Here is a 26,576-nt window from a genome sequence, read left to right as displayed (position 1 = left end):
TGAACATACTCAAACTGAAGTCGGCAATCACATACCTGAATACGGTTACTGAATCTGAGAGAGAGCCAACAGCGACATCAGGGTAGGAATTTCTATCAAGGTCCATATTTCCAGCAATTGAATATCCAAAATAAGGGGATTTACCCTCAAGAATCTGAAATAAACAGGGCATCAGAATGATCAGTGGGCTACCACAATGCACTCCTCTGTACCACAATGAGCTCTTCTCTGCTTTGAAGAAGCCACATGTGTCCTTGTAAACTGCAGGTTAAGAGTTCACTTATATATTATACTAAATGATAAATAAATTATAAGTATATATGTGCTCCAACACTTCATACATTTTATTCCATAGAAGTCATCTGCTTTACATTATATCTCAAAGGATCAAAGAGCCGATTTTTGATGAGCTTCTTTACCTGCCCTCCAAATGTCTTATTTTTCTCAAGAGCAATTTTTAATTTTTGGAGTCTCAATTCTCCATGTAATCACAACCATCTACTTCATTTGCCCCATTTTACCTCCAGGTAGTATGCTACTAAAGGAAAGACCTCACATTTCCATCTATTTATGCTATCTGGGTAAAACTGTCTTTTCCTTTGGATTACTTTGATTCCTAGTTTATCTAAGAAATTGGACAAATAAATGCAAGGATGTGCTTATTTTAAATCTCTCTCCAAGCTATCTTCTAATAATACATTTTTTAAAACCCCACAAAGTTCATACTATTCGTAGATAAAACACGAGTAGTGTGAAAATGCACACAAACCCAAATATCCTATTAGAAGGCAAAAAGCAGAGACCCTTATCGTAGAAATCCAGGCTGTCTGGTTACCTGTGTTGGCTTGGTATTTATGCCGTTCGGGGATCCATGATAGATAAAAACCTTCCCCATATCATCATAAGGAGCTCCAACTGCAATATCTGTTGACAACATCACATTTCAACAAACACTACATTTTAAAAATGTTCCAATATGATGATTCAAAATAAGATGCGACAGAATTATTTTAGATGATCAAATAATCCATCTAGGAGCATCATAACTATTTCACAGTCTATTACCTACCTGGGTAGCCATCTTGATTAATATCACCAATATTTTTTACTGCAATGCCAAACATGGAATCTTTGGTTCCATTAAGACGAATTGGCTTGACATTATTCCACCTCCCTTGCTGGTTAATGTAAACATACACAGCACCTCCAACTTCTCCATCTCTATCAAAATACTGTGGGGCTCCAATAACTATATCCTGCCACCTAAAAACATAATGAGGGATGAGTGAACCATCAGCTAAAATACCAGTGAGCTCACAAAGAATAACGCCATTCCAGGTACTAAGAACACAGAGACAGGATGTAGAAAGGACCTCAAATCTGATATTGATTTCTCATCAATTAAAACATTTTTTTAGGTACAGTTATGAAATGTTTAGATACTGTAATGTTTAGGCACGTAAGTATTTATGTTATGTTCAGGTAAGACATTTTGCACAGGAGCCTGCAATAAATTCCCATAGAACATCATCAAAGGTAAGAACCTGGAGACAATCCTCAAGTTAGAACAAGAGTGCACAGACTCTACACTCCCCCGCCACCCAAGCTGGCACCACCAGACATAAATATTACTTTGTCACCCATCCCTATTTTCAAAAGGACATTCTGGATGCTCCAACAGCTCCCTAAGCCACAGAACAGAAGAACCACGTGGGTATCATTTTTTGAGTGATTTTCCCCCAAAATTTTAATTCTCACAGACCCATGATCCCAAAACGTAAGTAAAAACTGAAATTTTAAATTACCTGGGGAGGGTAATGAATGCTGCCAAAATACAAGTGATAAAGATATTGTGGCAGGATGGTAAAAATCTGGCAGCAAAAATATTTTTTGAATCAACTAACCTGAAAGGATGGCTCTTCTCAAGACCTACAAAAGCCAAAGAACCAACAGTTTCTTGGCAAAGGTAAAATAACCTAAGACGCTCTTACCCATCTTTGTTAAGGTCCGCCACTGCCACGTCATAACCAAATGATGAAGCCAGACCTTCCCCGTCAAAAATGTACTCAGGGAGAAGATGTGCAGACTTCATGTCTCTTTTTAGCAAAACCACAGCTCCACTGTGATTGGCTCTTGGAGCACCAGACACGAAAGTGATCTCATCTTTAGAGACAATACCTTTTCCTGAGTCCAAAGAAAAGCCTAGAAAAAAAACAAAATAACAGTTGACATCACCCTATATTTCAGGAGGTATCTAACACTGGTAACCCATCGCTGCCTTTTCCTCTGGCCTCCCACCCTTTACTTTCTGGGCCTCTCTCCCAGCAATCAGATTTACAACATGAAAGAGCTACAGAGCTAAGAGTACAAAGTAGTAGGCTAGTTCATTGCTTCCTATGGAAATATATTGACTTTTAAATGAAAGCACCCATGCTATTTGGCGTATGTGTAAAATGAATCACAAAGCATTCGTGCATCTTAAGAAGCTGTTTGCAATCCATTTTAATACTGGGACTGTGGTAAAAGGAGATCAAGCTAGATACTAAATTATCACGGGGAAGTATACAGAGGGATACAACCGGACACAACATACCCGGGTGCATGCTATAGGGTTCTGCTATAATGTAATGGTTAGTAACTTCCATATTCATCAGTCTCCCTAGTAATCAGGCAGGAACAAACACTAGCATCATTCATATACCACAAGGCAGCATTTCAATATTGTGGACCAATTTAATTCTCAGACACAAACATGCAAACAAGACCATGATTGGTGAGATAAAAGTATTTGAGAACCTAGTATGAACAATAGAGGTGAGCTAGTTGTCACTGGTGACAATTACATACTTGTTCAGAGGGTAGAAAATGCTAGAATCCTAATCACAAATCATCAGGTAGGATGTCAGATAACAGACTAAGTGAGGTCCGGTAGCAAGTGAATATAAACGTCTATGTCAAAACCACTCAAATTAAGCAAATCTTGCTATATTAAGGTGAGGCGGATACAGGCTCACCCTTTTTATTGTGATTTATAAAAAGCTTCACCACTACTGTTACGGTTCTCAAACTGAAGTGAGTTGAAAAATATGATGAGCTCCAAGTTTAGAACAGGGTGATATAATCAAATCCAGCTCTGAAAACCATCTGGGCAGCAGAGCCTCAAGCATGGCATGCTTTTCATGTGTGCTTCACTTGAAATGAAATAGAAAATAAAAAGATTTATGCTCTGTATGGATCAAAAAAAAAATTTTTTTTTAATGACCATGACCAAGACAATTTATTTGTCATCTCAGAGGTCACAAACCTAGGTAGCTATTCATCATCACATCAGGGGATGTGTTGGGCTGCTCCCTGGGAGGCTGTGTTTTATAAACAAACTGATCAGGATCTGTATAGGAAACGCTGGTCAAAAACAGCAGGCCTAGACACATGCATGGAACGGAAGAGATTGAAGAGAAAGCAATTATGCTTCGTAAGAGGCACAGCAGCTACTGCTGCTCCCGCTGGACGCCGAGGCTGCCGCCACATCTGGCAAGCCACCCTTTTTTGCCAGCTTCCAAAACCTCAAGCAGATCATTTTATTCCTCAAACCACTGATTTTTTGAAATGACAGATGCACAGACAGCACGGACAACAAAAACGTAACAATACAAACTTGACTGTGTCCCCCTCCAGGCATCCACTTTTGAGGGAATTCATTCTTCAAAGTGGCAAACATGTTTAATAAAATATGCCAAATCTTTTCGAATGCTCTAGGAGCAACTATGTTTCTAAAAATCCAAGGGCATCTATCTTAAAGACCGAAGTGCTGGTTTCCTGACTGGAAAACCGTGACCAGGTTTCTTGACTGTTGAATTGTAATTTAAAATTACTTCTGATCATAAATAATCCCTAAGTACCACATTTGATGGGAGGCTGCCTAGTAAAACATATTCAAATAAGATCCAGGTTTGCTGATGATATTTACCCTGAAAAATCATATTTAATAACCGAGACTGCAAACTGCTGGTGTCTGTGTCCCATCTCCGTCCTGCAAAGCCACCAACCTCGCTGGTACTCACATACCCAGCTGCTTCCCTCTCTGCCTTCTAGTCACCAGCCTTTCTCTCCTTGGCTGAGGGATCAGCAAATGTGGGACCTTGGACTACAAAATTAATCTCCCTAAGTCACATTTTTTTTCAATCAGCAAAAGAGGGACAATCATATTTATTGTATAATATTGATGGGAAAGTCAAGTAACACCTGTATAGCGGTAAATACAGCATATAGTCGGCACTTAATAAGTGGTAAGTTTAACTTTTCTTTGCCCTCTTCTATTCCTTCAAACCAAATGTTTAATTTGGAGGGAAGGGGAAGTGTCTGCAAGGATTTTTTTTTTTTTAATTAACAGTACCGTTCATACATATCTATATAATTAGAACAGTTTAAGAATATGCTTCCTAACACATTGTTTAGAATTATTCTTACGTTTTTACTTTCACCTTCCACTGTTCCAGTAACATCTCTAGCATAGGGATACTTTCAAAAAAAAAAAATAGGTTACTATTTAGGATTAGGAGATTTTTTACATTTTTTTCCAAGAAATGCACAATAATTATTCTTTATGTCAACTCATACCAAGAATTAAAGCTTTTAAAAGCCTCTGTGTAATTACCATAATGCACATGAATAATTTAGGACACCCATTAGTAATGCAAACGAGCCTTAGGAGTTAGGGAATTGGCACTTAAGACACAATCTGGGTGTCCTCAAAGCTGCTCTAGCAGTCCTTCTCAGATTCAGCTGGAAAGCCATGGTGCCACCTGCCAGGGGCCCTGTGACATGGGGCCCCCAATCCAGAAGCAAGGCCGACCCTTGGAGAATAAATCACAAGGGAAAGACCTGGAGGTCTTGACCTGCCACTTCAGAGTAACTTCATAAATGTAGCTCTTAAGAGTATCTCTGAAGGAAGCACTAACAGGAGAGACGCGGCAGCTCAGCTTTCTGCTGAGATCCATCATTTTCCCTCCTGGGCTGCAGGAACAGCTTGTTTCAGTTTACAGGGGCTGACACCAGCTCGAGAGACAGACTTCCCTGCGGGACAATTTTAGGAGAGGGTAGGTTTCCACCTGCTTCAGGGGAGCGCAGGTCAGAAGGGAAGGGTCCCAAGCATCAGTCAGGTGACCTCGGGATCACCAAAGCTTAAATCCAATGCAGCCATAGGCCCCTGGCTCTGCCTGGCTACCCTCAGCCTCGAAGTCCAGGGTCCTGGGAGGACAGTGTCACACTGAGGCATCTGCAAAGGCGGGCAAGCCAGCTGCGCTCGATCCTACCTAAGTAACTGTTAGCGGGAACAGGAACTAGACTTTCGTCATGGTCGGTCTCTCCACCAACTTCATAAGGCCCATCTTCAAAGATGTTCATGTCAAAAAAAGTGTTATTCTTTTGCTCTACACGAACAATGCCTAAAGAAATGAAATGGCAAAAAAACAAACAAACAAAAAACACATGAAGATGGAATAAAATAAAAGAGATGTTTCCTGATAAACATGCCTCACGTTATCACCATAAGGACAGGAAGAAAAGTCTAGACAAAGGGAAAAAGGACAAAGGAAAGAGAAGACTTTTGAGGTTATTAAAGTTAAAAAATCAAGTTCATGTGAATTTTTACAAAGAAATTTGTTCTAGTAATTAAAAAAAAAAATGCCAATGCCCCATGCATTTTTAGGAATTCTCTCTATAATGCCATAAAACCAGATGGAAAATGAAATGCTTACTTAGTTAAATCTACTTCTAGAAAGTAACTTTCTAAGAATTATATGAGCCTGGTGTGTTTTACATTTTCTGTAATCCTGTATCAATTTATCTACTTTACTATAATGTAAAAATGTTGTGATCCTTTCTCCAAATCACTTTAACGAAGATTTCTTCTCTCTAAAATTTTCACAATTAACAGGTAAAAAGAGATTTCCTAGTATAAGCCCACTATGGGACTTTTAAAAATGGTAATATTTTAAGTCAGGGTTTATAAAGCAGGTAAGACATGTTTCCCATAAACATATACATACATAACTGTGGGTGTCTTTGTTGTTTTACTCCAAATGGCATCTATTCTTGCTACAATAAAACTATTTCTAAATTCAATGTGTTATTTTGATTAGGTCAATATAACCTGACAAATACTGTTAAGTTGGGGGTGCAGAGGCCAAATGAAATTACTCCCAAAGGTTACTATGGATGACAGAAAGAGGAAGGTGTCCTCAAAGATGATTTCTAATAGGAATTCAAACTTGAGAGATTTTTCTGATGCAGAAGGGAAAATATTCCTAAGTTTTTCTTAAGGAGAAAAAATGTTGTAACATTTATTTTAATAAATTTCACACAAAAAAATGTCTTATGTCTAAATCCTATGCATTTCTCTCCATTATGCATTAGAGTTAAATTAATTGTCCTGGATAACATAGTGGTTTTCTATGCCTGCCTCATTTCTTCAGAGAAGTTAAACTTTATTACAGGAGCTGACCAGATTTGCCCAAATTGAGAGTCCTTCTCCCTCCCAGTGTCTCCTTTTATCTACATCACAATCCTAATTAAACAACTTTCCTATAAATTTCTAAAATTATCATCTCAAAATTCCCTGATTTGTCATCTACCCTTCTTTTTTGCTTTATTAGCAAACTACTGCCTTTTAAGATAATATATAATGAAAGAAATGTATGTATCAAAACACTGTTACTTGTATATGACACCGCTCAATTATTTTGTTTTCAGATCACTACCTTAAAATGTTTATTAACATTAAAACTGAAAAAACTTTCAGCCTCAAGAAAATGCGGAAACAGAAAAAACTGCAAATGTTAATTATTATATTCTTAGAGAAAAAAAGTTAACTACTTGTATTAATGTAAATTCCTGGTAAAGGGGAAAACTATCTTCACACATACATTCACACTACTGTTTTTGAAATCATGTAATTGAGAGAATATCCTACCTTACCTTACTTCTATAATATACAAGTGCCTTATAATACATTTTGGTTTAACCTAAAATATACTCAATCATGGTACATAGAAGAGAAATTATGTAGTCATTCTAATCTCTATTGCTACAAATACATGTCATACCTTTCCAGTTATAAGTGCCCGGGGCTCCAAACACAATGTAATGGAAGTCTTTAGTAAAAGTAGCTGCTACTCCTTGCTGGCAAGAACCAAATTTTTCATGGCCTCTCAATCGGCCATCGCAAAAACTCCAGTCTCCTCCATCCATGTCATCCTCAATCCTGAGATTCTGACTCAGGACGTAACACCTTCCAAAGATATCTCGAGATTCCTGCTTTGTATTGACATGTTGCCTTTTTTCATATCGGTGAGCACATGTCTGCAAACAGATGGAGTAGAGTAGCCTATTCATTTCTATAAACCTCATGTTTATTATTGGACCATTTTATCAATTTGTAATAAAGAGATTAATTCTAAATGGGACCGGATCCAAAACCAGCAACTGCTCCCCAAAGTGGCATATGGAGACCACTGGCTAGCATATAAGAACTAGGACTTTGGTCTCATTCTCACCCGAAGAATAATGCTCCGGTCCAAATACTGGATGTCAATCTGTAATCCACAGGCAATTTATGTGTAATTTTACTTGTCACATCAACAATGGGAAACATTTTATTTTCTTAACTTAATTAAGCTTTCACATCAGTATATTTATGAAAATATGTACTTATATTCCAGAGGAGAGAAATCAGACATATTTCCATAGGGACCAGGCAAACAACAGTTAAAACAAAGACAACTATTTCCTTATAACCAGTACTAACTTATGCTCTAAATGCCGATTAAGTTTATTTTAAAAGGCAGAGAGAATTCCACTGCCAGAAAAGATGGAATAATCTCTATAATTTACAAGGTATTCATGGTTACCCTCCATGTACCACAGGCTGACTATCAGACTTCATGATATCCAAGTTGATTTCCTGTAATCCCTTAACTATCAAAATTCAGGGTTCGGTAAAATTCTCATTTTTTTTTTCAAAATCATATATCTATAAGATATAGGATTTAAGAGCAATCAGATTTTGAAAGAGACACAGAGAGAAACCATCATAATCCAGCCTGGAAGGCCACCTCCCGCAATCCACCTGATAACCTTTCCTTCACTGCCGCTTGTATTTCCTTCACTACTGCTGGTATTTGAAGATGTTGAGAACAACCAACCAGAGTTTTAAATTACCTGCTCTTACTTTCCATTCCCATTCCCATTATTTTTTATAACTCAAAAAGCCACATAGTTGCTGGGACACAAACCATCATCTAGTTGTGTTCTGCATTCTAAAGACCATCTGGTGCTTTAGGGATATTCAGTGAAGGCTTATTAATAACTTGAGTCTGAAAATTCTAAAGAAATATATCAGGGACGTCTGGTGGCTCAACAGCTGAACATCTGCCTTCAGCTCAGGCCGTGATCCTGGGGTCCAGGGATTGAGTCCCGCAAGGGGCTCTCCGCGGGGAGCCTGCTTCTCCCTCTGCCTATGTCTCTGCCTCTCTCTGTGTCTCTCATGAAGAAATAAAGTCTTCAAAAAAAAGTGTATCAGAAGTCACAGAGGGGCGCCTGGGTGGCTCAGCTGGCTATTCATCCGACTCTTGATTTCAGCTTAGGTCATGATCTCAGGATCGTGAGATTGAGGCCCACGTCGGGCTCCACACTCACTCAGCATGGAGTCTATTTGAGATTCTCTCTCTCCTTTTCCCTCTGCCCCTCCCTCTACTTGCACACACACTCTCTAAAGTAAATAAATAAAAATCTTTAGAAATCACAGAAAAAAATAATGCCTCAATTTCTTCCTGACATCAATTCCTGCTTTAAAGCAGCGAGTGTTCTGGAATGTCCCCTGTGTGTGGGCAGGACTCTGCCCATCTTGTTCTCTGCTGTCAGCCTGGTGCTAGCACATGACAGGCACTCCGACCTTGTGGAATGAGCCTGCTTCTCCACACTTACCACAACTTTGCCCCCTGGACCTTGGCTCTGCACGGTGACCCCCATCCATTGATCTTCTTTGCTTTCTGATGAAGGGTCAGCTGTGGAAAGCAGCACAGGTTACATACACATAGTTAGGACTTCAAAGTGACTGAAGCAGGCAATGAAGCAAAAGATGAACAGAAATACAAGATGGTTTCTAAACTGCCTAGATTCCAAGTCTTGCTCCTCAGCAAATTCAATTACTCACTCCAGAAAAATTATTTCTCCTTTTAAGAAAATAGGTTAAGTGCTTACTGGTAAGAATCTTCTTAAAATTCTTTACATAAAATATATAGCTTTACTTGATGGCCCCATGCTCTTTCTGACAACCAAGATCCTGAGTACAAAAAGCTATTTGAAAATTATGAGACTCAGGAGTAGCCTTCCCACAAATGCGACTTAAAGCAATGATGTAAAAATCCAGTTTCCAAACTCCAGTTGCCATCCACAAGAAGTGGATACTTCTCTACAGACCCAAATTTGTTATTTACATAATAGCATGAATTATTCTTTTCTTTCTTAGAGATGGGAAGACAAGGCCTCAGACTCACTTTATGCTGTTCTATCAATGCCGAAAAAGGAAAGCGATATATTTAGTTTTTACCCCTTCCCCTCCAAAAGAGAGAAACCATAAATATCATCATGTATGTGTTCATTTCAGCATCAATCTGAACCTACTGTATGACCCTATATCCAAATTTTTGCCTTCCTCAATGAGAAGGCAGGCATGATTTTTTTTAAATCTTGAATCGTTACAAAAATGTGAAAACTAAACAACCTTAAATAGAGAGAAGCTAAAATATTGAAGAGTGATTATGTCTAGATTACCCATGGGCTTTTGGTTTTTCCCTTATATAGGTTGGTTATCTTTTACAAGTTTCCCCACAATTAACATATATCATTTTCTATTCAGTGAAGAGAAAAAAAACCACACAAGTGTTATTTCTAAAAGATGAAAAAGCAAGAGAAGAACATAAACGTGAATCTGCAAATCTACTTAGACCAGATATGTCAAATCTGGCTTGCTTGGAAGCTTCTCAGTACACTAACTGCTCTGCCCAGCATAGATCCCTCCCAACACAAGCCTCTAGTTGAGCCGGTTGGGCAAAATTATCCATGACAGTCAGCTCTCACTTCTGAGAGATCGGATATTTAAGAGTCTCTCTCGCAAATATTTGCACGTGAGAACTTCTGGCAGCTAAGCACAAGCTATGCCCGATTTTCTTCGCTGCTCTGAATTCAGTTTAACGACCTCCTGTAGGACCTCAGCCATCACTAGGTGGCGACATCAATACACCATATCCGTTCAGAAAGCAACATTAGGAAAGGCAGCAATTCTGTGCGGATCCCAATATCACTGAAAAAGTAGCTGTTTTCAGGGCAAACGAGAAACAGTCAAGACGTGTCATTAAAAGAGGCCTCCTCCAAGAACAAACGCTTGGATCCCCTTTCCTTCCTCGTGGAAAGGGCAAATTGGGGTACAGGCGAGCTGGCCAAGGGGACACAGTGAAGACAGAAGAACACACCGTCGTTGTCAAATTCAATCCGTGTGCAAGGCCCTGGGGAGGTGATGTCACAGCTGTACAAGCCTCCAGTTCTGTTGGCCCTCTGCAGCGGAAGGGCCACCGCCCGAGGGGCCCCCACAAGCAACCTGTGGACAAAACAGAGAATTTGGAGACTTGAGTTTAACACAAAATTAACATTTCAGTAAATCAGAACTGAGAGATATTAGGATTATTCCTCCTGGGTCAAGAGATTCCACCCCCAACCCCCCCAAGCCCAGGTGCTGGGGACAGTAAAGGTGGAATCCTGTGACTGGTTCGTGCTACAAACACACACACACACACACACACACACACACACACACACACACTAGACGAGTCAAGCCTGAGTGGAGGGGTTGTTGAAACAAGGTAAAAAGTATGCCATCTCTCGTGGTATCAGCACCTCTTGGGGTAGGATCCTGGTGTTTTAAAAGACACACTTTTCATAGAACATGACCCCTAAGCCTAGGCCCAGGACAAATGGAACTCCACAGATACTCCCACCCTGGAGGGGAAATGGCCCCATTAAACTTAACAAGCGATCATATGTCAATGTCTAACTCTGTGCCTTCCCGAGGTAATTTTCAAAGGTAATTTTGACTATACCCTGAACCTTCAGTCCGCATACTGTTAATTAAACAATGAGGCCATTAGGCCTAGGTGAGCAAAAATCTCTAAGCCTCAAGGTTATAAAATCAAACCCTAGCGACAACACATCACCAACAGCCAACCAGGCGTCAAGCTACAGCTGATTAAATAATTTTTCTTTGCTTACCAGGCTCTCCCTGGTTCCTGTTGGCAGAGCACTCTTAACCACTTCCAAACTTGCTGCTACCAGATTCCAACCATTTTTTGCTCAAATTCGTAAAGCTTTTTAATATGTCTCAGTTTGTCTTTTAATAATACTGATTTAGAACCTAATCTTGCCCAAGACACAAGTGAACCGAATCTCTCTCCCTCTACTCCCCACCCCCCTTTTCTTTCTCCGCCTTTCGGTATCAGCTCTTACTTTGGGCACTCTTGCCTCGGCCAGGTTCCTCCACGATCATCCTAGCAGTCTGGCACGGAGGCTGCAGGGAGGTCCGGGCAGTGCCACCTGGGTACTGGGAATCACAGCAGTACTTCTTCCTCCCATCCCACTAAGAGGGGCCCTAACCGCAATCCACAGTCCTTAAAATCTCTGTTTCACAGCCAGGAGGCATCCTCACAGATCCACTATCTTTCTGCAGGGTTCCTTCTCAAAATGCTCTTTACTCACCATCTTTGGGCCTGACTCACGGAACAGCTGGGAACAGAAACAAAGAGAAGAAACACACCTGACTGGACAGAGAGAAGGGAGACCGGAGCTGGGGGGAGAAAGGGCAGGGCACGCAAATGTGAACAAACAACTTCCCAAACAGAAAACGAGCCACTCCTGGTCTTTAAGAAACCCACGAATCTCAGATGCTAAAGCAAAAACAAACAAAAAACCTGCCTACAAGCAAAACTGTCCCTACTACCTGTCTCTATGATCCCAATAAAGGATTTAACCAAAACCATTTTTAAGCCAATACAATGCAGCAGGTGCAAGAGAAGGAGAAACAGGGAGGGGGCCCGACTCTATCCAGGGAAGGCCTGTGAAGCAGGAGATACAGAAGGAGCACTTGGGGGAACACATGTCCCTGGCACTGTCCTTCCTCCCAGAGGCCTGGATCGCAGGCACAGTCTTCTTCCACCTCGAAATCCCTCCTACATTTGAAGGGATGAGCCGCACACACCAAGATACAGAACTGGAACGGAGACTTGGGGCCAAGTCAGGGCCCCTGGGTGCCTCGAAGTTCTTGGCAGAGGGTACGGGCAAGGCCGAGGCCACAGGGCGTCTCCTCAGGACCACCACACACACGTTCCACACATGTGGTCCCAGATCCCAGGAGCTCCGACAAAGTAGCTGGGAAGCAAGAACCGGCCCCGACCGTAAGTGAGCAAAGTCAGTTACCTGGCAGATTTGGGGATGGAACCCTGACCCCGGGCCCCCCAGCAAAGTGCTGGGGTCCAGAGCACTGAATCACAGGCTGTGAGCCCTGGAAACAGCAGAGCACGCAGCCCTCTAATTTTACAGATAAGAAAACAGAGGCCTTCGCATTGCAAGGAGGGTAATTACTCTGCCCCTGAGCTCTCCCAGCTAGATGGGGGGGGTGGCGGGGGGGCAGGTCAAAAAATTACTTTGGAGCAATGTTTTTTTTCCCCATTCCTGTCAAATGCTTCCTAAAATATAAAACCCCCAGGTTTCAAGGCATCTATAGCCTTAGCTGGAGAGGCAGAACCTCCAACGAAACAAAGAGCTGCTCTGCTTGCAGACAGGCGTCAGCGACGTGCCCAGAGGCTGAGGGCGGCGAGGGAAGGCCTTACTGGAATGGGCGGGCGCGGCTGGGAAGAGGGGACCTGCCGACGGAACCAGCTCCAACGGGAAGGCCATAAAGAGCCATAAAGAGCCGCGGGCTTCCAAGGTTATTCCCGCGTCTTCCCCGCCGCTTCCTCTCCTCCTCACCCACGCCCGAGGCCCGAGGCCGGCCAGCTACCCCAGGCAGGTGCTGGGCCTGTTATTTCCTGCTCCCTGTCTCCCTCGCTCACGTCTTCCTTCCACACACCTTCCAGAGCCTTCTGGGACGAGTAAGGGTTGGCCACCCCCCTCCCACCCAGCTCGGCCCTGAGGGAGCCAGGCCCACCCGCAGGTGGCAGAGGGCGGCGAGGCAGCGAGGCTGGGCCTGAGGAGGGCGCCAAACCCCGCCTGTGAGGAAGGGGTCGGGCAGCGGCGCTGAGGTGGCGACAGGGGCCTCCAGCTGCTCCAGCACCTGGGGAGACGCAGGTGTTCCCGCGGCCAGGGCCAGGGCACCTCCGGGGCAGGCTCCCCGCGTCCCCTTCCTCAGGCGCGGCCTGGGGGGGCCCCTCCTCCTCCAGAGAGGCTAACTCCAGGTCTTTGCCTGCGCTGAAGATGCCAAACTTTTTTTTTTCTTTTGTGTTTAACAAAATTTACCATGGTGCTATTTAATGTTTTTTTTTTTTTTTTTTAAGAGTTATTTATTCATGAGAGACACGCAGAGAAGCAGAGACACAGGCAGAGGGAGAGGGAGGTTCCCTGCGGGGACCGGACGTGGGGCTCGATCCCAGGACCTGAGCCAAAGGCAGACTCTCAACCACTGAGCCACCCGGACGCCCCTATGGTGCTACTTAGAATAAAAATGCCCAGCTCTTATAGGAGGAGTCCACACATTTTACTTGTAGCAGCTACTGCGGATGAAAGCCAAGTGCACAGAAGAATGGAAACAGCAAGAAGGCTTGGGGGGGGGGGGGGCAGGAAACCCAGAAGAGAACCCAGCCAACATGAGAAATGTGCCTCCTGAGGGCTCTGCGGCTGTGTTTCCAGACGGTGCTTCCCCCCAGGTCCCGGGACAGTGGGCACAGTGTGCTCCCTTCAGGACCTGTCCCGCCCTAGATGGAGGCGGACCGCCCTGGTCTCCGGCCTCAGGCCCCAGTCAGCCAGAGGAGGACACACAGCAGTGACCAGGGGGCCTGCCCCTGCCCTGGCTGCATCTGGTTCCCGGGGACCACGCCGAATAGGAAGTTCAGGAAAACAATGACCCAGGGGCAGGTGGAAGTTAAGTTGGATAAAATCAGAATCTTAGAAAACAGAAGGAAGCACCTTGATGGAAGAATCCAGTAACTAGCCCCCAACCAAGCTCAACAACTGGCAGGTGTCTTAATCCTCAAGGAAGAAGCAGTTTTCTCTGGATGGGGAAACTAAGCACTTTCTTAATTCAGCTTTGAAACCAGCCTTAATCAGGAGATCACAGCCCGTGAGCAGAGGCTGTGTCTGGAGGGAACAAGTAACCAAAAAGAGCTGTGTCCAGTCAAACAATGGCACCGTCCCCAGTGTAACCCACCTAAAGTCCTACGGGATGGGCACTGGTCTAAGCCATTCAAACACAGCTGCCTCCTGAGTACAGCTCCAAAAGGGAGGGTCTGCTCGTAGAGGAAGGCACAGGCCACACCGAACTCCAGCTTCTGCTCAAATCCCAGCTTTCTCCACTTTGCCCCTCATGCCCTTTGTTTTAAGATTTTATTTATTCATGAGACACACACAGAGAGGCAGAGATACAGGGAGAGGGAGAAGCAGGCTCTGTGCAGGGAGCCAGACGTGGGACTCGATCCCGGTACTCCAGGATCACACCCTGGGCCGAAGGCAGGTGCTAAACCACTGAGCCACCCAGGGATTCCCCCCCCCTCCCCCAAAGCCCTTTGATGCTGGCTCCGTGCAAGCAGCACCCACTCTCTGGGCACTGCCAGGATACCCACAGCAACGCCTGGGACTTGGGCAGCAGCTGCTAGGCTGCTCAACTCATTTCCTCTTAAGAAGCAGTGACAGCAACTGCTGTCATTACTAACCCACCCAGTATGTATGGAGGAATTCAAAACTATACTAACAACTCACATTCAGAGTGACAGGAACCAGGGGGTAGAAGTTATGGCCTTCAAAGGGAAATAATGGAAATAACAGAACGGGATCTGAGAAGCCTATTCCCCTATCAGGGCAAAAGAAAAACTGTCAAGGAAAGGTGAGAATCTAAGTTTGAACTAAGATTGTTTTAGACGCCAAAAGGAACAGGAAAAATGACTTCCCAGATTGCTTTCCACAGGGGAGGTGAACAATCACCTCTGGGATTTTGGAGCTGTAATGACATAAAAACTGCCCTGGGATTCCAATATATTGAAAAGCCACATTTAAAATACAAAACTCAGGGCCACCTGGGTGGCTCAGAGGGTTAAGTGTCTGCCTTTGGCTCAGGTTGTGATCTCAGGGGCCTGGGATCTCGTACCTCATCCCTGCATCGGGCTCCCAGCTCAGTGGAGGGTCTGCTCCCTCTCCTCCTCCCCAAGCTTGTGCGCTCTCTCTCTTGCTCTAAAATGAATTAAAAAATTTTAAAAAGATTTATTTATTTATTTATTTATTTATTTATTTATTTATTTATTTAGAGAGAGAGAGAGAGAGAGAGAGAGAGAGGGAGGGAGGGGCAGAGACACAGGCAGAGGGAGAAGCAGGCTCCATGCAGGGAGCCTGACGCGGGACCCGATCCTGGGTCATTCAGGATCACACCCTGGACCAGAGGCAGTGCTAAACCACTAAGCCAAAAATAAATAAATAAATAAATAAACCACTGAGCCACCCAGGCTGCCCAACAAAAATCTTTAAAAATAAAATAAAATACAAAATTCCAGGCACCTGGCTGGCTCAGTAGGGAGAGTATGCAGCTCTTGATCTCAGGGTCATGAGTTCAGGCCACACACTGGGTGTCAAGGTTACTTAAAACCTTAAAAAAACCCAAAACCATATCATCTTTAGAGATGAAACAACATGAAATAACAAAATACAATATAAAAGGCTAATAATGACATAAGCGAGACATAAAACTGAGGGTAGGATATGAATTCAGGTCTCTGGAGTCTAGATCAGAACTGCTGGCCAAGATTCAGGACCCACTCACATGCTATTAACAGCAAGGTTATTTCAACTTCAAGTAAGCCACACTCCTACCTCATATCCTCAAGTTCTCCCCCAAAGAGAGCTGGGTATACTTTTGTATAACTACTTCAAAAAAGATCTACACACTGGAACGCTTTTAAAACTCTAAGGACAATAGCAGCTTTGCTTCATTGTTTTTGGCAATAACTCATTTCCTCAAGGATTAAAGATTCTGCCTCCAGCCATGCAACTTTGTCCCAGGAAACATGAACTATCGCTTCATTAGAACAAGGACACTATTATCACTGAATATAAAACACAGCCTTCTTCGTTCGTCCAAATTAAGCATTATAAAATTGGAAGATGGCATTACCGTGGCATTTGTGTCACCTCTACATTTAAACCATGTTCAAACTCAGTTTTTGTTTTTTTTATTGAAGATTTTATTTATTTATTCATGAGAGACAGAGAGAGAGAGGCAGAGACACAGGCAGAGGGAGAAGAAGCAGGCTCCATGCAAGGAGCCTGACGTGGGACTCGATCCCGGGACCCTGGGATCACGACCTGAGCCCAAGGCAGACGCTCAACCGCTGAGCCACCCAGGTGCCCTCAAACTCAGTTTTCAACTTTTGTTAAATAAATACAAATCAGGGATCCCTGGGTGGCGCAGCGATTTGGCGCCTGCCTTTGGCCCAGGGCGCGATCCTGGAAACCCGGGATCGAGTCCCACATCGGGCCCCAGTGCATGGAGCCTGCTTCTCCCTCTGCCTGTGTCTCTGCCTCTCTCTCTCTCTCTGACTATCATGAATAAATAAATAAATAAATCTTTAAAAAAAAAATAAGTAAATAAATAAATAAATAAATACAAATCAATGACAAGAAGCCAAAAACAAAAAACTTATGATGGAAGGCAGCAGATTCCAAACTCATCCCAAGCCCCACTCTAGGAAAACCTCTTAAAAAAAAAAAAAAAATCTGGATTTACTTCTCCATAACTCCATCACCTCTGCTTATCCTTGTATTTCTTGATTTATCAGCTTTGGACAGCAACTGCTGGCCCCTGAAAACGGAAGAACTTCTATTTGCTACTTCACTTTCTCGTGTTTAGTAACTGTATATATTACCTTAGTTCTTCTATTTATTACCCCTAAAGTTTTACACAATATATTTAACCACCTGTTTTCCCTTCACCGACTTTCAACAAAATCTCTCCGTTCCCTAACTGGTGAGACCCGGCTGTCAGCATTTTGACCCTTTCTCCCAAACGTTTCCCTCCAACTACTATCACCCATTAGCTAAACTTTTACGCTATTAGTCAGACTATATTACCACTTACATTTTGTCTTGCGTAACCACAATTTGGCCACCTGTTCTTTTATGTAACCAGGTAAATGTTCAGTGTTCAATCAAACCACATTGAACTTATCCTCTCTATCTGGGACCAGTATCAGAGCCCTTGGCCTCAACGGAAAACTGTTCCCAGCATCAAGGTCAAACACACATTTCTTACAGTCTATCAATTGCTTGGTGTACTTCACATTTGAACCATGACTTTGGCTTTTCTTGGCATTTCTCATTGCTTTTTTCCTTACACTATTTTTTTTTTCCTAGCCTCAATCATTTCTGAGCTCCCAATCATACCTTATATATATATTTTTAAAGATTTTATTTGTTTATTCATAAGACACACACAGAGGCAGAGACACAGGCAGAGGGAGAAGCAGGCTCCTGTGGGGGGGCCTGATGCAGGACTTGATCCCAGGACCCTGGAATCACGACCTGAGCCAAAGGCAGACACTCAACCACGGAGCCACCCAGGTGCCCCCCTACTTTGTATCAAATCAGGATTGCTTCCTTGCTGGGTTTTCTCCTCAGAGGCTTTGCACCTCCTGTTACTACTCGAACTGTTCTAGGGCTGTTGTCCTGGGTCGGGTCATCCTAGCACTGACCTCCTGGGCTGATATGCTCTGGAAAGCAGGTTTCCCTCTTACTCTATTTTCTTAGAAATCATCCTAAGGGAACAGGACAGGTCAACTTAGTCCTTCCATATATGTCATTATTCTGCTCTTCCCCTTGATCGATAGTTTGGGTACAGGACTCTAGGTTGAAAAACATTTTCTTCAGAACTTTGATGCTACTGCTCTTACTCCAATATCCAGTGAGCCCAACAAAAATTCTAATGAAAGCCCAATTTTCATCTCTTTGAATTGTTAGGCTCTTCACTTACCCTAGGCATCCTGAACAGCACAACCGTGTCTCTGCACGTGAACCTTTATTCACTTACTGTGCACTGACTGCATGGCCCCTTTCAATCTATGGACTTAGGCACACTGACCACTTCACGCACCCCATTTTGTGCTCCTTTTCTGGAACCCCTTACCTAGTCAGGTATGGGGCCTTCTGGCCTCCCCTCTCTGTGGTTCTGAGGTTTTCCAACTTGAGTTTCTAATATTTCTACCGAAATTTTTAAATTTCAGCAGTTATATCAGCAATCTCAAAAAGTCCTGTCTTGGTTCCGATCATGCCTCTTACGTAATAATAATAGCACACTCTGTTCTTCATTTGTGGATCAACAGGTTCTTATTCTGAGCATTTTACCTGGAAGGTTTTCTCCCCCCCTCACAGTTCTTGTTCTGTCCCTGGATTATCTGCTTCTCCCAGTGTTTCTCTTGGTTTACTTTGCCATCCCCTTTCTATGCTGCAAGCTCTCACCACATGCCTCACCTCACAATCCTTGGTTCTCCTGTGTTGGTGTTGTCTAAGAAAGGTCCATTTTTGGCTGGGTGCCACCCTGAGCGGGAATTCTGAAGGGAGCCCTGAGTGGCACCTGCCAATGGCGGGATTCACGTTAGGCTGAATGGGTAGGAAGCTGCCATCAGACTGCAAACCACTCATCAACTAAGTCCTAGAAGAGGAAGCCTTAAATTCTTGGGGTGCCAGCATTCACACTAGAAGCCCTAGCTTTTAGGGTTTTTTAAATAACATAACTGCCTTTTCTACAAGAATCATTTTTGAGCTGTAATCAATTTTAGCTCTATAAAACCCCTCGACATTTCCATCCCCCCCCAAAAAAAGTGCTCTGGGGTTTGGTTTAGTTTTTGGCCAGAATGTTACTGCCAGCAGCCTACACTCTGTACAGACATGGGAAATAATGGTGTTATCTGGCATCTGTGGTCCTGCATACAGAAACTCCCTTCCAGATCTATACCTCAGTCCCCAGCCCCCGCCTCACCTGACAGTTCCCAGGGTGTCACAGGGCAGACCCTCTCTCGCCTTTGCCCTGAGTCCCCATATGACATGCTCCAGACTTGGCCTCTCTCCTGTAACAGTCATAAGCCAGAGCCATCTGTCTCCTGTCTTGTAGTAACCCAATCTCCCCCATTATGGAGCCTTCAGGGAAACCTGTACACCTAGTCTACCATCTGCAACCTTAAGTCAAAACCCAATCATTTCTTGAAGGAATTCGATCTTCATCCCAGCCTTGTTACCTTGCAGTCTGAAGAGGTCTTTCTCCCAACTGTTCCCATAACACCTTTTTATCATTATACCACCCCTCATATATTATGTATGCCTACCAATCAGACTCCTGGCTTGGAGGGGGGAAAAATCCAAAACAGGTTTTTTGGCCAATTTGTATTATAAGCTTTTATGAATATAGATGAAATAATCAACTGACATCTGATTTATACAAACACTTAAATAATACATTAAGTATTTAAAAGTAGTTTTACTTATATTTCATGAAGCAATTTAATTCAAACTCCATATGCTTCTTTCACATTACTTTCTGAAACCCAGGTCTAAACCAGTTTTCAGGAGCATTTCCAGGACAGTTTAAAGTTTATAACAACATCCAAGACTTGCAATTATGGTGTCAAATCCTGAGGAATTATTACTAAATGGGAGCTATATTTCTTTGCCTCCTTTTTAAAAGCAATTTATTTTATTTAAAGTATCTTAAAACCAGGTTAACCTCTATCCACATCCACAATTATAACTGATGGAGGTCCTTTTAGGCTAATGTGTTTATAATAAACAGAACTTTGTTGTTCAAAATAAAGTAATCAAGAAGGCAACTCAAAAAATTTTTTTTAATTAAAAATAAAATAAAGAAGGCAACTCTCACAGGAGAACAACTTTACGAGGGTTATAAGGTGTAGTAATTTGGGGGTGAAAAAATAGATCTTGCATTATATTCAAGGGTGTACAAAAAATAACTCTTCATGAGCCCCTGGCCGGAGAGCACCCCGTGCTGTGGACAGGCATCTTAGGAAAGGCCCCTGGGTCACGCCTTCTCTCCTGGAAGGCCTAGTCCCTTCTACACAAAGGCCACCTTGTACGGAGTCATTTTTGCTCATCAGACTATCCACAGAGTGGTTAAAGCTCCCAGCACCTAGCTTGGCTGACCATACACCCAGGTTTTCTCAGGACAGTCCTGGTACACACCTGTTGTCCTGGACCTCCCTCCTCCCACACAAATATCCCAGTTTGGTAAGACAAATTATACAGTCACCCCAGCCTCAGATATAAAACTAGCAATGGAACTTGCCTGGTGCAACAGCTTGAATTTTAAAATACTGTGCCTGAAATTCCAACTATATGGTTGGATCTGGCGATGGTTTCACAGCACTGGTGAGTTGCTTTGGCCTGGGAGGTCTTACGGTCAATCTTCACATGTCCAGGCTACCTGAGGACACCTTATCTGGCCACCAAAGCTCCACTGGCCTTAGGAGACCCCTTCTTCCCCAACCAGGTTGACTCTCCAGGTGTCCGCTGATAGATACTTCTCCCTCCCGCCAGAGGCAGGAGAGTGCTTCCACTTTCCAAGGACTAGTGGTCACCAGGTCCATACGCCTGCATCTGCCCTGGTCACCGTCAGCATCCCAGGTAGCCTGGCAAGATGGCTGAGTCTTTTTCTTCCCTCTCTTTAAAGATCCTCCTCCCTCCCCTCTCTCTTCTACATGGTAAAGAGAAGCAAGGAGGCATTAAAGACGGTTGTGCTTTTATCTAAACCCTGCAACTCTGCCTGAGTCAGATTCCTTCAGGGGAGAAAGGAACTGCTTCTCTCTCCTGATTGATTAGAAAAATCAATCATCAGACTAATATCTCCTGTTAGGCCTTTCAGTCAAGATGTGTGTGTGTGTGTGTGTGTGTGTGTGTGTGTGTGTGTGTGTTATTAAAGTTATGAAACCTTAAACTGTTTTCCTTATTTTGGTGACTGGTCATTTGGAGATTTAAAAATACATCTGAGGACCCTGCACTCATAAAAATTTATATCCAGCAGTACTGAGTTAGAAATCTCTACCCTCACCAGCCCTCTGTATAAGTCAGAGCTGTGAGGCACATGGACTGAAGCTCTAGGAGGGCACAGATCTTTCAGTCTCTAGCCCACAGACTCATCCCAAGCTCCTAGAGAGCAGGCCTGACATTTCGCAGTGGCTAATCACTACTTACTGAAGAATCATCACAGCTACCTGCTTCAACATAGGATGTATAAGCGCCACTCTCCACTGCTCTGTGAATGGCGCACAAATTTTCAGAGGTCGTTACTGTACCAAGAAACGACAACAGCCATCTCTGCAATGAGACCTTGACCTGGGCAGGTGTACTGGTTTTCTACGGCTGCTGTAACAGTTATCACAAACTCGATGGCTTAAAACAATACACACTTACTTAGCATCTTACAGTTCCATAGTTCAGAAGTAAAAAAAAAGAAAAAAAAATCAGGTGTCGGCAGTTGCTTTCTGAAGGATCTACAGGAGAATCTGTGTCCTCACCCTAGCTAGCTTCAAAGGCTGCCTGCATTCCTTGACCCTGGGCCCCTTCTTCCTTCTGCGAGGCCAACGCTGATGCAGCTCCAAATCTCTCTTTTGCCTCCCTCTTCTACATTAGGAGGACTCCTCCGATTACACTGGCCCACATGGGTGATCCAGGATAATCTCCCTCATTTTAAAGTCATCTGATGAGCAACCTTAATCTGCAACTTAGAGTCCCCTGTGCCACTTCACCTAACACACTCACAGGTTTGGAGGGTTAGGTCATGGGCATCTTCATAGGCATATGCTCTCTATCAGGGCAAGAAGTCTAAACAGTCTCTTCCTTATTCATATTAAATTGTACTCTACTGGGCAGCTCCGGTGGCGCAATGGTTTAGCGCCACCTGCAGCCTGGGGTTGTGATCCTGGAGACCAGGGATCAAGTCCCACGTCAGGCTCCCTGCATGGAGCCTGCTTCTCCCTCTGCCTCTCTCTCTCGCTCTGTGTTTTCTATGAATAAATATTTTTAAAAAGTGTACTCTGCCACCGGGAGCTTCAATTTTGATGATAACCTAAAATATTTTTGCTGAGGCTATTTCTGAAGAGCACAGTCTGAATTAAACTTTTCCCTCACTCTGGACCCTTTAACCAGATTGGGCTGCTTTCAAACCCCTCGACCACACATGCTCTCTCCTGGCTCAGGACCTTTGTACATGTCCCACTCTCCCTAGAATCACCCTACTCGACTAAGTCTCTGTTTAAAAACCTTCCTACGCTTCCAGCCTAGGTCGGGTGTCACTTCTTGTAAGTTCTCATTTACTGGGCAGCCCTGGTGGCTTAGCGGTTTAGTGCAGCCTTCAGCCCAGGGTGTGATCCTGGAGACCCGGGATCGAGTCCCAGGTCGGGCTCCCTGCATGGAGCCTGCTTCTCCCTCTGCCTGTGTCTCTGCTTCTTTCTGTCTCTAATGAATAAAATCTTAAAAAAAAAAAAAAGTTCTCATTTACTTTCCTTCATAGCAATAACCATGGTTAGTCATTAGGTGACTTCATTAGGTGACGTCTCCCTATCACGGGGCCAGGTGCATGGGGGCGGAGGCCACATCTGTTCTGCTCCCTGCTGCTCAACGCTTAGCACTTAAAGGGCACTCACCAAGTATTTCTAATAAATGAGCCATGTTCATACAGTAATTTACACAATTCATTTTTTAATAATTTCAACACAGATCTAAAATCTGAGAAAGCTTTAACCTTCAACCATTTCTACAAGTAGCCTTCTAAAAGCAGAGGACGATGGGGAGCATTGCCTGCTGATGCTCATCCTAACACCAGCAAGCCAGACACTCCTTTGAGGGATCTAGCTTACTCTGAAAAAATGTTTGCAGTGTGAGTTTTTAAACATAAAAGTATAAAAACACGAGTCTTAAACAAAAACATTTTGTCTATAAATCTGAGTAAAACGACGTGGAAACGCTGACTGCCAGTTTGATAGCATAACCTCTCGATCATCTGCTCACTCCTTCATTCATTCAGCAAGTATTTCCTGAGCTCCTCGTACATGAGTGCTCTGTCCCACGCGGTGACTGACCCACTTCCCCACCTCACCTGGACCTATCAGAGGAGTCAGTTGGTCCCGACTCCAGCGATTCCTACTGATTAAGGCATTTGCAGAGGAAACTGGTCTTTCAAAACAGAACACACAGCAACAACCTTACCCAGAGCGCACTTGGCCTCAAAGGCCCACACCGCATCTGGAAAGCCTAGAAGGTATCCAAAGGTAGCTTTAGGTAACGCAAATGCCCTCAACTCCAAGGACAAACACCAAAATGAGCCTGTTTGGTGGGTTTTGAGAGAAAGCTTTAAAAACTTTGACTTGTCAAACAAAGCTTGAGCTTTGTTTCTGGTTTTAACTCTACAGAATTCATAGCCCTAATGTTTCTGAAGGTCTGAGTCAACCGATTTTGGCTTCTCCATGGGGCCGCTGACAGAGGAGAACATACAGGGGAAATCACCTATTCCCAACCACAGTCCCCCTTCTCCACGGTTCTCTTCCCATAGCTCCAGTTAGCCGCGCTCAGCCACAGTCCTCAAGCAGGTTGTCCTCTTTCCAACTACAGCCGGAGGGTCAAGGGTCAAGGGCATGCCAGTGCCTGCAGCACTCACCTCGCTTCACCTCACCACGCAGGCATGTTACTTCACATCACGTAAAGGGTGAGCATGCTACAATATGATAGTTGGAGAGAAAGAGAGAGAGCACAGCTTCACAACTTGTATTATAGTATATTGTTCTAATTGTTCTATTCTATCATTGTATGAATCCCCTACAGTGCCTGATTTGTAAATGAAACTTTCTCACAGGGAGGTAGGGATAGGAAAACACATAGCATATGTAGGGTTTGGTACTGTCGGCAGTTTCAGGCAGCCTCTGGGGGTCCCCCCCAATAAGAAGTGCAGCCGCACTGCAGTGTATGAGGTCAGCACCCGAGCTGGTCCTGTGACACTGCAGCCTCGTCACCTCCCCCTTCACACCCACTCAGATTCCAACCTGACAAACCCCCTGAATGCACCCTTTCCACCACCTCGCCTGCACTTCCATGCCCTGCAGAAGCTCTGCAGATGCTGTCCACTCCATGCAGAATGTCTGTCCTGTCCCCAGCTCTTCCCCACAACAAGTTTTCATTCCATTCAAGAGTCCCCCTCATGAGAGAAGCCCAGCCCTTCCTGCCTCCTCCGGGGCTGGCTGCCATGCATACCCTCACTGAGCCCTGGTTCTCCCTGGGCTGAGCAGCTGCCCGTCGACCCGACCCTCACCAGTCCCTGGTTTCTGGGAGGAGCTCGAGAAGCCCAGCTTGAGCGCACTGGATGCCCTAACTTCAGGCAGACAGGAACGAAGGTTCACAGAGGACCTGCCCAAGTCCCAATGTCAGTTACACAGCCTGTGTTTAAGACCTTAAGAGTCAAGACAATCAACCACCTGGAGAGAGGAACTAGAGTGTCCAGGGAAGGAGGCCTAGGAAACAGACTGCCTCTTTCTGAATCAAATTCTAAACCGCATGTTTTTTGTGTGTGAATATTTAGTTATTTGAGAGAAAATGCCAGTGCACAAGTGGAGGGAGGGGCAGAGGGCGAGAACCCTCAAGCAGACTCCCCACTGAGTGCAGAGCCAGATGCAGGGCTCGATCCCGGGAATCGTGAAATGACCATCTAAGCCAAAACCAAGAGTTGGACATCCAAAGGACTGAGCCACCCAGGCACCCCTAACATATTTCTTTACATTGTTTGAGAGGAATCCCCAGAATGTCAAATTCCTTCACAATCTTGGCAGTGTGATTAAACACCAGGGACTCCTCTTCACTGTTAGAGCTTTAAATGATAATTCTAGAAGGGTACCATGTAGACAGAGCCCCTTCTAACCTCTTCTCCGCCCAGCTTAATGGAAAGTGTCTGTTACCTGCATATTCTTCACAGCTGGGAACTGTGTCCACTACAACCATCCTATCTTGCTCCTCAAGAGCTTTGAGCTGTGGGCTCACTTCCCTTATTTAGGAGGGGAAACACATAAGAGTCTGTGACTTCCCATGTCTACTTCAATTTTTACCCTTCAATCCTGTCCAAATACGAACTAGACTGGCCTGGCTGAAGAAAGGGCAGCCAAGTCTGCGCCAGCCAGTCAATATTTGTCAGACTTAACTCCATTCACTGGCTGCTCCTCCTCCGTAAGATCTGTGACCCTCCCTTAAGTCTCTAGCTATACTCTCAGCGTCGTGCTGGATAGTCCTTCCATTAACAGAGGACCCTCAAAACATCTCTTTCCAGCTCAGACTTCTCCCTTAAGCTCCACACTCTAATATCCAACTGCCTCCTGGACACCTCCACTAGCATCTCACGTTATGTTTCTTTTTTTTCTTTTTCTAAGATTTTATTTATTTATTCATGAGAGACAGAGAAAGAGAGAAAGAGAAAGAGAGAGAGGCAGAGACACAGGCAGAGGGAGAAGCAGGCTCCATGCAGGGAGCCCGACATGGGACTTGAACCCAGGACTCCAGGATCAGGCCCTGGGCCGAAGGCGGCGCTAAACCACTGGACCACCCGGGCTGCCCGTCACATTATGTTCTTTTTTTTTTTTTTTTTTTAATTAATTTTTATTGGTGTTCAATTTACCAACATACAGAAAAACACCCAGTGCTCATCCCGTCAAGTGTCCGCCTCAGTGCCCGTCACCCATTCCCCTCCAACACCCGCCCTCCTCCCCTTCCACCACCCCTAGTTCGTTTCCCAGAGTTAGGAGTCTTTATGTTCTGTTCTAAACAGAGCCCCAGGGACGCCTGAGTGGCTCAGTGGTTAAGCGTTTGACTTCAGCTCAGGGGGGGGATACAAGGAGGGTCCCTCAGCAGGCCCCTCCCAGAGAGCTTACTTCTCCCTCTGCCTGTGTCTCTGCCTCTCTCTCTGTGTCTCTCATGAATAAATAAAATATTTTAAAAAATAAAAAATTTTTTTTTAAATAAGCAAAATAAGCAAAGCTTCACTCCCACCACACTCCCTAAAACCTTCCCTATCTCGGGAAATGTATACTCTCTACCCAGGTGCTCAGGCCAGGCACCTAGGAGCCAGCCCTGATGGCTCATTTTCCCTCCCATCCCACATCCATGGCATCCCCAGCCTTGGATGGGTTGGCTCTGCCTCTACATGACACTCTGACCCCTGTCTCTGCTCTAGGGGCCACTATCTGGTCACAGCTGAACAAGTGTAGTATCCTTTCAACTGGTCTACCTCTTTCCAC

At 44.2% G+C, this 26,576-nt stretch overlaps 1 protein-coding gene across 4 annotated transcripts in view; it reads right to left on the bottom strand.

Moving 5' to 3' along the window:
- Positions 1 to 26,576, bottom strand: part of ITGA6 (integrin subunit alpha 6) — an 82,778-nt gene that overhangs the window by 34,040 nt on the left and 22,162 nt on the right. For 3 of the 4 annotated variants that reach the window (XR_012000323.1, XM_072751933.1, XM_072751932.1), the window contains exons 2-9: positions 10,530 to 10,654; positions 8,983 to 9,062; positions 7,104 to 7,359; positions 5,313 to 5,444; positions 1,992 to 2,202; positions 1,070 to 1,263; positions 836 to 924; positions 36 to 154 (exon numbers count right to left, since the gene is read on the bottom strand). Coding sequence is in view for 3 of the 4 variants with exons in the window: in XM_072751933.1 (XP_072608034.1) it covers positions 36 to 154; positions 836 to 924; positions 1,070 to 1,263; positions 1,992 to 2,202; positions 5,313 to 5,444; positions 7,104 to 7,359; positions 8,983 to 9,062; positions 10,530 to 10,654 (1,206 nt within the window). In the remaining variant the exon portion in view is untranslated. Of the gene's footprint in view, positions 1 to 35; positions 155 to 835; positions 925 to 1,069; positions 1,264 to 1,991; positions 2,203 to 3,304; positions 3,422 to 5,312; positions 5,445 to 7,103; positions 7,360 to 8,982; positions 9,063 to 10,529; positions 10,655 to 26,576 lie in introns of all 4 variants that reach the window. The other variant, XM_072751934.1, reaches the window with a different exon arrangement.

The sequence above is a fragment of the Vulpes vulpes genome, chromosome 3 (genome assembly GCF_048418805.1).
Source record: "Vulpes vulpes isolate BD-2025 chromosome 3, VulVul3, whole genome shotgun sequence".
NCBI lineage: Eukaryota > Metazoa > Chordata > Mammalia > Carnivora > Canidae > Vulpes > Vulpes vulpes.
Note: the sequence above shows the minus strand (reverse complement) of the source record. Positions and strands in the feature narration are given on the sequence as shown.